The sequence below is a fragment of the Quercus robur genome, chromosome 11 (assembly GCF_932294415.1).
Source record: "Quercus robur chromosome 11, dhQueRobu3.1, whole genome shotgun sequence".
Taxonomy (NCBI): Eukaryota; Viridiplantae; Streptophyta; class Magnoliopsida; order Fagales; family Fagaceae; genus Quercus; species Quercus robur.
This window is the reverse complement of record NC_065544.1, coordinates 3,429,530-3,444,095: the sequence shown is the minus strand read 5'-3', so window position 1 is coordinate 3,444,095 and position 14,566 is coordinate 3,429,530. Positions and strand designations below refer to the sequence as shown.

The window sequence follows — 14,566 nt, the reverse complement described above, 5'->3', positions numbered from 1 at the left end:
AAACATGGATTCCATTGTCATTATTATTATTTTTTTTTTATGAACAAAAAAAAAAAGGTAGGGCGACTAATGCAGCAATTTTATCTTAATCCCGTGATTGATCGACTAATAGCACTTTATTTATTAAGTTCATGGCCCAGTTAGAATGCAAAGGATCACAGTAAATCATAACTTCTCAACCCTATAAAGAGCACTATTAAAACTTGAACTGTTACGAAAAACTCAAATAAATTTATTTTTAAATTCAAACTTTGAACCTCACACTTAATACATTTTGTGCATTACTCAATACCACTGTAACACACCCCTCCATAGTCATTGTCATTATTATTACCCCTTGCCATCAAAGTCTGTGCAATCCAATTCATTTCTCAGTGACAAAATGAAAAAAAACATGCAAAGTTAGCTTTCCCAATGGCATAATTTAAGTTTAAATTTAAGGGGGTATCAGCAATTAGAGGCCTTTAAACTCTGTCGGTTTTCACTTCAGTTTGTCTCAGCAAACTGCTTTGATGGCTAATGGCTTCCCTCATTATTCTGAAACTTTTTTTGCTTCTCTCTGCAATTAGCTTGTCAAGAACATGGGCTCTCAACTCTTCTTCTTCTTCTTCTTCTTCCTCAACTTCTCTGCAATATTCCCAATCTTTGTCCTCCATAAAATCTATCTGCAAAACCACACCATACCCAGATGTCTGTTTTGACTCATTGAAGCTCTCCATCGGTATCTCAATTAATATCAATCCAAACATCATCACCTACCTCCTTCAAACACTCCAAACCGCAATATCCGAGTCTGAAAACCTTTCCAATCTGTTCTTGGATGCTGGACGCCACTCAAATATCATCGAAAAACAAAGAGGAACCATCCAGGACTGCAAAGAAGTCCATCAAATCACCTTATCTGCTTTACAAAGATCAGTGTCCCGAATCCATGATGCACCCAATAATAAACAGAAACTAGCCGATGCAAGAGCTTACCTTAGCGCAGCACTCACAAACAAGAACACATGCTTGGAAGGCCTGGATTCAGCTTCGGGTCCTTTGAAGCCAACTCTACTGAATTCCATACATGACACTTACAAGCACGTAAGTAATTCTCTTTCAATTCTGTCTAGCCAAAAAGGCCATACTAATAGGCGCCTCATGGACATGGGTGTTCCAACATGGATTTCAAGAAAATTAGACAGTCGGACTCGGATATTGGAGAGTGAATATGACCATGTCCTAACTGTGGCTACTGATGGAACTGGAAATTTCACTACTATCACTGATGCTATCAATTTTGCTCCAAACAATAGCTATAATGAGAGAACATTTATCTATGTTAAACAAGGGGTTTATGAGGAAAATGTGGAAATCCCAGATTACAAGCCCAATATTGTTCTGCTCGGGGATGGAGCTGATGTTACTCTCATTACTGGTGACAGAAGTATGGGCGATGGCTGGACCACTTTCAGATCTGCAACTCTTGGTATGTTTAGCTAATTCTTAGTCCAAAAAAAAAAAAGCTAATTAATTCAATTGCTTGCATGCGTGCGTGCCTCTGTTTTCCTTTTATATATCTAATATTTTGCGTCCTTCCCTCACGCCTTTGAATGTTAATTTAGTCTTTTTAATTTGGGGGATTTTTAATCTTGTAATTTCTAAGGCATAATACATAAACCAGAATAGATGGTCATGAAGTAGCCCCTTATTATTATTTGTTTTTTAGCACTATATATGATTTAATTTGTTGGGGGTAGATTGAAGTAATTAAGTGATGTTAAAGATATTATAAATTTTACTACATGAGTATTACAAATTAGAGATGTCATTGATCATTAAAAAATAAGTAATATTTTAATAATTTTACAAATTTTATTATATAACCTTTAAAAGTTGATGTGACAATGAATTTTTTTTTTTAAGTAAATAGTAATATTTACTAGAACACATACGAAAATAAATAATATTAGTGTTTTAAACCGAGTTTATAATACATTACATAACTAAAGTACAACTATAAAATGACCTAACTTCTAAACTTATAGATTGGGGTTATAAACAGCGAGTACTTATATTAGTGTTTTAAACTGGGTTTATAATATATTACATAACCAGAGTACAATTACAAAAAGAACTAACTTTTGTAGTTGTAGATTGAGGTTATAAACAGTGGACACTAGACACACACAACCAATGTGGGATAAACATCCTTTTTTTTTTTTTTTTTTTTGGGTAAACAATTTTACTTATTAAAACACACACGAAAATAGTAATATTAGTGTTTTAAACCGGGTTTATAATACATTACATTATCAAAGCACAACTACAAAAGGACCTAACTTTCGTAGTTGTAAACTAGGGTTATAAATAGCGGACACTAGACATACACAACCAATGTGAGATAAACAATTTTTTTTTAGTAAATAGTGATACTTATTAGAACACACATGAAAATAGTAATATTAGTGTTATAAATCGAGTTTATAATAAATTATATAACTAGAGTACAACTACAAAAGGATCTAACTTTTGTAGTTGTAGTCTAGAGTTACAAACAACAGACACTAGATATACACAACCAATGTAGGATAAACATCCCTATTTTTTTTTTTTTTTGAGTAAACAGTAATATTTATTATAACACACACGAAAATAGTAATATTAGTGTTTTAAACTGAGTTTGTAATACATTACATAACCAAAGTACAACTATAAAAGGACCTAAATTTTGATTGATATGTTTCACAAAAAAATAAATGAATGTCTTATTTGTATTTTGTGATTGGTGACTCATTAATTTATAAATGTAATATAACAAAATTTGTAGTATTCTTAACATCACTTAAAAAATAATTTAGAAATTTCTTTATATGTTTTGAAGTGGTTCACTCATATTCCCAAATTGTAAGCTTTTGTACTAAAAGGTTTAAAATTAGTACTAACTTTAGAAAATTTCTAATATAAATTGAACATTAGGGGTATCTGGCGATGGCTTTCTAGCACGAGACATATCTGTTGAGAATAAGGCTGGGGCAAAGAAGTATCAAGCAGTTGCCTTGAGAATAAATGCGGACTTGGTTGCATTGTACAAGTGCTCCATTAGTGGTTTCCAAGATACACTATATGTTCATTCCTTTCGACAATTCTACCGAGAGTGTGACATATTAGGGACTATAGATTTTATATTTGGGAATGCTGCAGTGATATTTCAAGGATGTAACATTGTGTCTAGGATGCCAATGCCTGGCCAATTCACGGTTATCACAGCACAGTCTCGTGACACATTGGATGAAAACACTGGAATCTCCTTTCAGAATTGTTCAATTTTGGCTACAAATGATTTATACTCTAATTCTAGTAGTGTCAAAAGCTACCTAGGAAGGCCATGGAGAGTGTACTCTCAAACAGTCTACTTAGAGTCCTACATTGACAACTTCATTGACCCAGCTGGGTGGACACAATGGGCTAGTGATGATGATCGAGGATTAGATACTTTGTATTATGGAGAATATGATAATTATGGGCCTGGCTCATCAACAGATGATAGAGTTACATGGCCAGGGTACCACGTGATGGATATTTCTGATGCATATAATTTTACAGTGTCAGAGTTCATTACTGGTGATGAATGGTTGGATTCCACTTCATTTCCTTACGATGATGGGGTTTAAGTTTGATCTAGTATAAGGAGGCTTTTAACTAAATGGATTTGTTTCCTTTTTTTTTTTTTTTTTTTTTTTTTCTCTAGTTTTGTGCCGATGGAATGGCCAAAATAATTTTACATCCTCAGAGATAGCTAGTTCCTATAGTAGGTAATTCAAATGCATATAATGGTAATTTATCTATAAAGAGTAAGGTTACTTAGAGGCATTATAGAGTTCTCTCATGAATCTTTTTCCAAGGTAATACTTTCTACCCCAAGCCTTAATTCTCTCTATTTTCTTATCCAATTTATTTAATATGAGGGTTGAGATTATAGATCAAGATCCTCTAAAGTTCTTAGGAAACCTCTATCACATAGAGTTCTTTAGGGGCAGATTGCTTGGAGAGAAAAGTGGGGTGATTTTTTTTTTTTTTTTGGGGGGGGGGGGGGGGGGGGGAGGGGGAATTGTTTTCTCCCTGGGCCAAATTTTGGGAGGTTTTGTTTCTCCCCAAACTGGGGAGAAATTTGGCTTAGATGAAAAATTATCCATGTGCCCTTCTCCCCCCACCCCTTCACATTGCTTTACCTTTTTTTTCCTAAACTCAAACGTTATGTTTTTATTTACGATGCTTTTTTTCCTTATAAAATTTTTTTTTTTATGTGATAGGGGCATAAAAGTATATTTATACTAACATCATTTTTTTTCCTCTTTTTTTTTTTTTTTAACCAAACAAAATAATTTTCTATTTATTGTGAAATTTTAAAGTACTCACAAATGTACGAACCGTATCGAAGTATAGTTTGACAAGAACGAAGTCAAACCCACAAAGACTTGTATGAACGTAGGAAAATTGATTAAACCTTAACCAAATTAATCCTAATCTAGTTTTATTTTAAAATTGATTTTTTTTTTCAAATTAAATAAACTAAGCAGATGATTAAACTAAGCAAAATATATAATATAAAGCAATAAAGAGATTAAACAATTTAGAGAAAGGAATTAAAGTTTCGGAATCCGCCTTGTTAATTCATATCAGCATATATTCATGATCATTAATTTTTCCCAACCACGACATAATAATCTAGAAATCAATCTTGCTATCATGGAAAATATTATCATTAATACTTATGTTTAAAAATCTAAAGCATGCTCTTCTTTGCTTCTAGGGTATAAAATCAAATTATCAATTGTATCTATTGACAAACAAATTACAAGTGACATCCAATTCTAAAAATCAAATCATTAATTGTATTCATTGACACACAAATCACAAGAGATATCTAATTTTAAAATCAAGAAATAATAAATCAATCATTCAATTAATTACGATAAATCCAAAATCATGAGAAAAACATGATTGAACTCATATTAATTATCATACCTTAGTCAATTGAGATGAAGTAAGAACAAATTAAATCATTAAAGGACAACTACGGTAGAAAAAATCAAATCACATAAATATTACTGATAATCTTTAACAAAGTTTCACTCTCAACTTTAATTATAAATTTAGTTACTCATAGTAATTGATATAAAATACAAAAATAAAATATAAAGCATTAAACTAGACAAATAAAATAAAGAAAGAAATAATCACAATGCCATCATAAAGAAAAGCTACATAGAGGCCACATGCGACTGCCTCTACATGCTACACGTTCAGCCCAAGCCTCCCTCTTTATTTTTCTGTTTGCTCTCTATTTATATACCTACACACTGTCTAACATTAGGCATAATCCTAATACAAGTGGAACTAGTATTTGTCTGTTTGGGATCCTTTTATTTTGTTGAAAGTAATGTAAATAAAAAGTTAGCTAAAATAGTACAGTAAGAATCATAAATAGTACTAAAAAGTACAGTGAGACTCATAAATAGTAACAAAAATAAACTAAATAGTAAAATAAATTTACTTTTTAATTTGAAGCCAAACGCACTATTAATGCTCGTAGACCACACGCTGACTTGAGGAGTTTCACAAGGACAACACTGAATGGCCCAAAATCTCTCTGCTCTCTAACGTGTAATTCCATCAAGTAAGAAAAAAAACAAAACCCACTTAACAACTATGCATAAAGACCACAAGCCCACCTGTAGACTCCGCAGAATTAAACTTGTATTTTTTTTTTTTTCTTTCTTTACTTTTCTTTCTTTTCACTTCACGTGTCCCCAGGCCTATTCTTCTTGTTCTTAATTCTTCCCTTTTTCCTTTTACTTCAAGCCTTCCAGGTTTCTTTCAATTTGGCTTAGCAATTGACATAACCTTACTTTGCATGTAAAATCATTATTATCTATAATACAACGATAATAAATAATCAATCACAAAATAGCATAAAAATAAGGCTAAGTGTTCGTTTAGAAATTGTTTATGTGGGGCCAAAAAATTCATGGCCCAGGCCCGCTCTATATCAGGGCCCAGGGCCTGATCTGAGGAGACCTATTGTCAAGGACGGGTTTAATGCAAGGATAAGATAAGTGAAAAGACTGCCAGTACTGTAGTAGAGAACTCTGTGCCTGACAGACCCTTATTCTTGACCATGCTATTCAACCTTTACGTCTACTCCCAACCACTTGAGGTATGGGCTGATAGGACAAGTCCTCTTCCCAGAAGGTAAAGCTTACACGTGGACCCTAAAGAGAGGATGGAATACGAGTATAAAAGGAAGCGAAAGCCAAGAGAAGGAGGGGTGAAAGAAGGAGGAGAAGAATGGGAAGAACTTGATGCTCCTCGGACTAAGTCCGAGGAGTCCAACCCTTCAGGCTACATCGTTATAGGGCTTGGATGTTCAGGCCGAACCCCCTTCTACCTGAACCCCCTTAAAATCAGGACCGGACCGTTGCCCAACGATCAAAGGCAAGCCTTTTAAGCCCATTCTCTACAAATCATATTGTGAGGGATCTTTTGTGTACGAGCCCAACGTCATTCATGGGCCGTTAAATAATCATGTCCTTACAATTGGAGCCGTCTGTGGGAAGGCTTGCGCGTTGGCGTAGATGGAGGTTGAGTGAACTCCCTAGCAAGCAGAGGTTCGCGGGGTTTCCTCCATCTCCGGCGACATGTAGTTGTTGCTCCGACATAAAACTTCTGCTAGGGGCTACGCCTTGCAGGGCCAATGGCGCGGGCAACTCTAGGGGCTTCTGGCCCTAAGCCAGCTCCCCCGCCCTGGTCTAGGGGCTCTTCTGCTAGGGGCTACGCCTTGCAGGGCCAATGGCGCGGGCAACTCTAGGGGCTTCTGGCCCCAAGGCAGCTCCCCCACCCTGGTCTAGGGGCTTACGTTCGAAAAATAAATAAGTATTCAAAAGAAAAAATTACAAGTTTTGGACAGAACCAAGGCCTTGCATGGTCCTCGGACTCAAGCCTATGGGGAAACCAAGTACTCAAAAGAAAAACTATAAGTTTTGGACAGAACCAAGGCCTTGCATGGTCCTCGGACTCAAGCCTATGGGGAAACCAAGTACACACAAAAAAAAAAAAACTACAAGTTTTGGACAGAACCAAGGCCTTGCATGGTCCTCGGACTCAAGCCTATGGGGAAACCAAGTACACAAAGAAAAAACTACAAGTTTTGGACAGAACCAAGGCCTTGCATGGTCCTCGGACTCAAGCCTATGGGGAAACGAAGTACACAGAAAAATCATAAGTTTTGGACAGAACCAAGGCCTTGCATGGTCCTTGGACTCAAGCCTATGGGGAAACCAAGTACACAAAAAAAAAAAAAAAAAAAACTACAAGTTTTAGACAGAACCAAGGCCTTGCATGGTCCTCGGACTCAAGCCTATGGGGAAACCAAGTACACAAAGAAAAAACTACAAGTTTTGGACAGAACCAAGGCCTTGCATGGTCCTCGGACTCAAGCCTATGGGGAAACCAAGTACACAGAAAAATCATAAGTTTTGGATAGAACCAAGGCCTTGCATGGTCCTCGGACTCAAGCCTATGGGGAAACCAAGTACACAAAAGAAAAACTATAAGTTTTGGACAGAACCAAGGCCTTGCATGGTCCTCGGACTCAAGCCTATGGGGAAACCAAGTACAAAAAAAAAAAAAAAAAAAAACTACAAGTTTTAGACAGAACCAAGGCCTTGCATGGTCCTCGGACTCAAGCCTATGGGGAAACCAAGTACTCAAAAGAAAAACTATAAGTTTTGGACAGAACCAAGGCCTTGCATGGTCCTCGGACTCAAGCTTATGGGGAAACCAAGTACACACAAAAAAAAAACTACAAGTTTTGGACAGAACCAAGGCCTTGCATGGTCCTCGGACTCAAGCCTATGGGGAAACCAAGTACACAAAGAAAAAACTACAAGTTTTGGACAGAACCAAGGCCTTGCATGGTCCTCGGACTCAAGCCAATGGGGAAACCAAGTACACAGAAAAATCATAAGTTTTGGACAGAACCAAGGCCTAGCATGGTCCTCGGACTCAAGCTTATGGGGAAACCAAGTACACAAAAGAAAAACTATAAGTTTTGGACAGAACCAAGGCCTTACATGGTCCTCGGACTCAAGCCTATAGGGAAACCAAGTACACAGAAGAAAAACTATAAGTTTTGGACAGAACCAAGGCCTTGCATGGTCCTCGGACTCAAGCCAATGGGGAAACCAAGTACACAGAAAAATCATAAGTTTTGGACAGAACCAAGGCCTAGCATGGTCCTCGGACTCAAGCTTATGGGGAAACCAAGTACACAAAAGAAAAACTATAAGTTTTGGACAGAACCAAGGCCTTACATGGTCCTCGGACTCAAGCCTATGGGGAAACCAAGTACACACAAAAAAAGAAAACTACAAGTTTTGGACAGAACCAAGGCCTTGCATGGTCCTCGGACTCAAGCCTATGGGGAAACCAAGTACACAAAGAAAAAACTACAAGTTTTGGACAGAACCAAGACCTTGCATGGTCCTCGGACTCAAGCCTATGGGGAAACCAAGTACACAAAAATCATAAGTTTTGGACAGAACCAAGGCCTTGCATGATCCTCGGACTCAAGCCTATGGGGAAACCAAGTACACACAAAAAAAAAACTACAAGTTTTGGACAGAACCAAGGCCTTGCATGGTCCTCGGACTCAAGCCTATGGGGAAACCAAGTACTCAAAAGAAAAACTATAAGTTTTGGACAGAACCAAGGCCTTGCATGGTCCTCGGACTCAAGCCTATGGGGAAACCAAGTACACACAGAAAAATCATAAGTTTGGACAGAACTAAGGACTTGCATGGTCCTCGGACTCAAGCCTATGGGGAAACCAACTATTTAAAAGAAAAACTACGTTACATGGACCTTAGAATCTATCCGAAGAGAACTCTCCATTAACAATTGGGTTAATCCCTAAACTGTAGGGATTCCCAAGTCTGCTCTCGGATCCTCGGTACCAAAGGAATTGATGCAATATAGAGCAATATGTTACCAAAAACACAATCGGAGTCCCTTACTGCTCGGTTAGCCCCTCGAATGAATTATTTAGAGTTTATCGTTCTCGGATGGTCTCCTTGCACATATTATGGAATATTCAGCTGTTATCTCGGTTAGTTTCCTAAGTTTAATTTACTGTGAATTATCGTTATTATGCCTGGTAATGTCGGTAAATTAGAGTTAGTCGGATTATGTTTCAAGGTTTCCTGCTCTAAGTATCATTGAAGAAAAACACACATGGAGCACACACATTCACAAAGTAGTTGTTGCAAAAAAGAAAAATATTCAAAACAAATAAATAAATTCCTCTTTTATTAAGACAAAGAAATAGTACAGCGTACAATGAAAAGCTGGAATAAGCTTATATTAAAGCTAACTACATAAGCGAAAAGAAAGACACAAGAGAATAAATAGAAAGCCGAGGAAGTAGCACAGAGGAGAGGTTGGCTGCCGTTTCAAGACGTGGTTCAAGGAAAACCATTCCTCAACACTTTTACATGCCTATAACTCAGGCAGCCAAAGAACCCAACGTGGGGCCTGCACCATTGAAGAAAAGGTGTAGAGAGCCCGGCTTTGGGCTAGCGCTGCTGAAGAAAAGGTGCAGGGAACCGGAAGTTGGTGAGCCTCCGCGAAACCACGCCTACGGTATCGCAGACGGTGCTGATGGTGGAAAATCTTTCTTCTGACACACCAAAAATCTAGTGTGACCAGAATCTGCTTCGGATTTTGACTGAAAGAGGGGAGGGTACCGTTCCCCCCATATCCAAGCGGGAGGACACCTTAAATCTGTGCCTCCTCTGCCCAGACCACATCACTTTAAGTCTTGGAAGGGTCCGGTGCCTCTGTGGCGGGTGAAGTTCCTCCACCTTCGCCCAAGCTTCAAACATATGGCACTAAGGGAAGACGACACTAGAGGTAGGGACTGGTTATGGAGAAAGGGTTATGATTCTAAAGAGAGCCAAAGGGATTGTATGCAAGAAGAATAACCTCCTATCCTACTTATATAAAGGGTAGGGAGGAAGCATTTAATTCGTGCAGCTTTCCAAGGAGCGCTACGGACAAGGCAAGTCTGGGCTCAATTTCCCACGCCATCCACAACCGTAGGATCTCAAGATCCTCGAGAAGGTGCGCTTCGATTGTTGAAACTTCGGAGTACTCACGTAAAAAATGAAGGGATGACTCTTGACTTGGCATGTCTCCCATGTGAATGTAAAAACACAAGTATGAGTGGAGTGCGGAACTTGAATGAGCCATGATGTGGGCCCAAAGTCACCAAAACCCTCCTCCCCAACTAAAAGTCGAGCAGCAGGATTTTGAGGGGCTATTGTGGGGCCAAAAAATTCATGGCCCAGGCCCGCTCTATATCAGGGCCTAGGGCCTGATCTGAGGAGACCTATTGTCAAGGACGGGTTTAATGCAGGGATAAGATAAGTGAAAAGACTGCCAGTACTGTAGTAGAGAACTCTGTGCCTGACAGGCCCCTATTCTTGACCATGCTATTCAACCTTTACGTCTACTCCCAACCACTTGAGGTATGGGCTGATAGGACAAGTCCTCTTCCCAGAAGGTAAAGCTTACACGTGGACCCTAAAGAGAGGAAGGAATACGAGTATAAAAGGAAACGAAAGCCAAGAGAAGAAGGGGCGAAAGAAGGAGGAGAAGAATGGGAAGAACTTGATGCTTCTCAGACTAAGTCCGAGGAGTCCAACCCTTCAGGCTATATCGTTATAGGGCTTGGATGTTCAGGCCGAACCCCCTTCTACCTGAGCCCCCCTAAAATCAGGACCGGACCGATGCCCAACGATCAAAGCCAAGCCTTTTAAGCCCATTCTCTACAAATCATATTGTGAGGGATCTTTTGTGTACGAGCCCAACGGCATTCATGGGCCGTTAAATAATCGTGTCCCTACAGTTTATTTAGCTAAAACTAAATTTTTTTTATTAAAAATTTTGTAAATAAAGGTAAAAGATAATGTGCATTTGGGTTAGGATTAAAAATGAAAATTATTTCATTATTTAGCTTATTTTTGCTACTATTCATGAGCCTCACTGTACTATTTCAACTAACTTTTACCTTTATCTAAAATACTTTCAGTAATAATTTTTCATTTTTAGGCAAAATAAGTGGTACTTAAGTGGACCCTTAACTGAATAGTACAGTGAGACCCATGAATAGTATCAAAAAGTGCAATGAGATCTATGAATAGTAGCAAAATTAAACTAAAATTGCAAATAAACTGAAATTTTCAGTTTGTCCCAAATAGACACTAAATATGTAGATATGAGAGGACTTTATTGTATGTATTTCGTGCACATCACTATTGCCCCACATTTTGATCCCTAACCAAACACACGTGAGGGGAAAACTTAAATATTTTCCATCCTCTTACTTTTTCATCCCCACCATTTTTCTATCCCCCACACCCCCCACTTTCCCATTCACCCAAACAAATGAACCCTTAATCTCAATACTTTTTTTTTTTTTTTTTTTTTTAATAATGCTAGAATGTTTAATGTTGGCTAGTTCTATAGACAATCTATTTGGGGTTGTACACACCAATTTGTGGCGTACACCACTCTGGGATAGAACCCTAAAATCAACCCATTGCCATATTAGTGATGTTTTATGGTCAACCAACTTGATCAACTGACTAACCAAGACATGTTACACCCTAAGGCCTCAAAAACTCTATAAATACCCCCATCCATCATCATCCAATGGATCCCTATTCCCAACTTTTTCCCCATATTGAATCCATGCCAAAATACTTCTAGACCTTGATTTTGAGTTTTAAGAGTATGAAGATTGGTTTTGTGAGGGTTAGATTGAAAATTCTAATAATCATTTGTTGGAAATTTAATCCATCACTCACTATTTTTCAATCACACTCTCGAGCCATAACTACTCTCTATCCATCCCGTTCGACTTTTCTAGGGTTCATAGCCAAATTACTAAACCCATTTTTTGAGTTGTTGATCTAAACGCACATCATGAAAGTAATTGATTTCAACTGAGGGACCAATTATCTACTTCACAATAAAGTGCTAAGGGAGTGAGGTATGAATCTTCTTAATAATCCATATTCTCCTCCTTGATTCCTAGTTGGTTTTACATTCGTATTCCCCTATTTTTCCACCTTTAATATAATATTTGGTGATTGATAACATGCTAACTGTTTAATGCTTTCTCTCAATTTCTTGTAATTTTTAATTAATCTGAAAATATACCTGTAGTGACACATTCCTAAAATAATAGGTATACCCATCTCTTTAGGTGGGTGTAAACACCACCTTGGGCAAAGACAAGTTCCTTGTTCAGTATGCTTTTTGGAAAATTGGTTGAAGCCTAATGGTGTATGTTACTTAGTGGGTGGCATATGTTGTTTCATGATTGGTGTATGCGCTTTATGAGTGGCATACGCCGCTTTGTAAAATGTTGTCCTGCTTTCTTTGGGAAAAACGCTCATACACCCCCTAAACTTTCAACCACTGGCCAAAAGACCCCCTCAACTTTTATAATGGCCAATTTACTCCTTAAACTATTCACACTTGCCAAATTAATACATCTGTTAGTTTGGTGTTAGAAAACTAACGTTTAAATCACGTGAGAAGCACACAAAAATTACAAAGGTGAATCAGCTTAGTTGGGAGGGAAATAAAAAGCCAATTTAGAGAGAGGAAGACGATAGACTGTGGAACCAAAATCTTGAACTGCCATGATAGCCTTCTCTCCAGTGTCGGAGTTTTTGTCCTACAATCGCCTTGCCACTGGTATGCTCTTTTTTTTTTTTTTTTTTTTTTTTTTTTTTTTTTTTTTTTTTTTCTACTCTCTGCTTTTCTAATCTCAATCTCCATGTGCGAATTTTTCCAATTTTTTTTGTTTGGTTTAATATTCGGGCTTACCCTTTGCAGTTTACACAAATCCCATCAAGAAGCAATAACCAATAGGTCTGATAGATAAATATGATTTTTTTCGAAGGACATGACTTCGAGCTATTCATGTTCATTTACCTTCCGAAACTTAAAATTATTAAATTTTTATCTGCATATGTATGTATTTTCTGGGAGGATGAAAATGAAATATGGATGTGTGGCCTAGCCACGGGTACTGCCAAACTTCTTGTTTTCATCCCAGCATTTGGGGTGACCGTTTCCACACATATGCTTCTGAGTTCATTAAGTTGTCCCTTTGAATGTGTGCATGATATTTATGTAAAAATAAAATAAAAAAATGAAGAAGAAGAAGACTGCATGTACACAGCCTGAATGTTTAATTTTATGCCTACGCAAATGTAAAGTAACGCATATTTTTGTTGTTTCAAATACGTAACCTCACAATCAACTGAATTAAGTCGTAACATCACTTAAAATTGGGTGTAAAAGATCCATTCATTACAAAAGGTCTAGATTTTTATTTGAGCATATCATCTTCAACTGATGATACAAACAAAGATGCTATTCATTGATTTAATTGTTTTTGTAGGAATTTGAGGACATTTTAAAGCTACAAGTTCAGGAAATAAAGGAAGAGGTGAGGAGAATGCTAATATCAACAGTTGAGAAGCCCTCACAAAAACTAAACTTGATTGATAGACTCCAGCACTTGGGTGTCTTACCTCTATGAAAATGATGAAAGTTCAAAAACGTGTACAAAAACACTTTTGAACGTTTAGACCCCCAAAAACCAATTTAATCAACACATGCAATATGTTAAACAACTAGTGTGCGGAAACTTAACATATGCTATAACATGGAATTGATTAAACAACTATCTTAGCCACATCAAAATAAACCACATCAGATTAATGTAAAGGCAGAGATAGAGAGGAAGGAAGATGCAAACACAGCGATAACACCAGATATGTTATCGAAGAGGAAACCGAAGACTTCGGCGAAAAACCTCTCCGCCGCCCTCCAAGCGGTAATCAATCCACTAGAAAATACAGTTGGGATACAAGGACAGCAATAGACCCTCCAAGCCTAATCTACCCAATGCACCTAAGCCCTCCAAGCTTCTTGCTCCAACGAGGTTGCGCCGAACCTTTTTCTTTTCTAGCTTTCCGGATTCCGCTACTACACCGTAGCATCAACCAATAAAGATTGGCTCCTTCCTAACTGCTTCCCAGAACTCCAAACGTCTGTCTCACAGAGATGATAATGGTGAGAACCAGGTTTGGTATAATGGCCTCTCAAGGATTTGACAATGGAGAGGAAGAGAGTGAGGGATTTTGATGAGACTCTAAGGTAGAGATTGTGGGTAAAATAATCTGGTTTTTCTTTAGGGTTTCTCTCTCAAAATTCTCTCTGGAAGCTCTCTTTCAATCGTGGGTTAAAAGGGTATTTATACTGAAGAGGAGTGGAATGCGAAACGTCAGGTTTTTCCAAAACAGGGGTGGCTCGCGGCTTGACCTCGCGGCTTGACTAAGTCGCGAGTTCCAGTCGCGAGATAACCGTATGGCCAGTTGTTCCTGTTTTGTCCTGTAGTGCTCCAGCTAGCATGACTGTTCATCTTCCAGCATGCTTGGCA

General features: G+C 37.8%; 1 protein-coding gene across 1 annotated transcript; it reads left to right on the top strand.

The window, feature by feature from the left end:
• Positions 1-243: 243 nt before the first annotated feature.
• LOC126707238 (probable pectinesterase/pectinesterase inhibitor 12) lies at positions 244-3,719 on the top strand. The gene is made up of 2 exons (XM_050406826.1): positions 244-1,471; positions 2,962-3,719. Exons 1-2 carry the CDS (start codon positions 520-522, stop codon positions 3,654-3,656), a joined length of 1,647 nt encoding a protein of 548 aa, XP_050262783.1. The 5' UTR covers positions 244-519; the 3' UTR covers positions 3,657-3,719.
• The last annotated feature ends 10,847 nt before the right edge of the window (positions 3,720-14,566 follow it).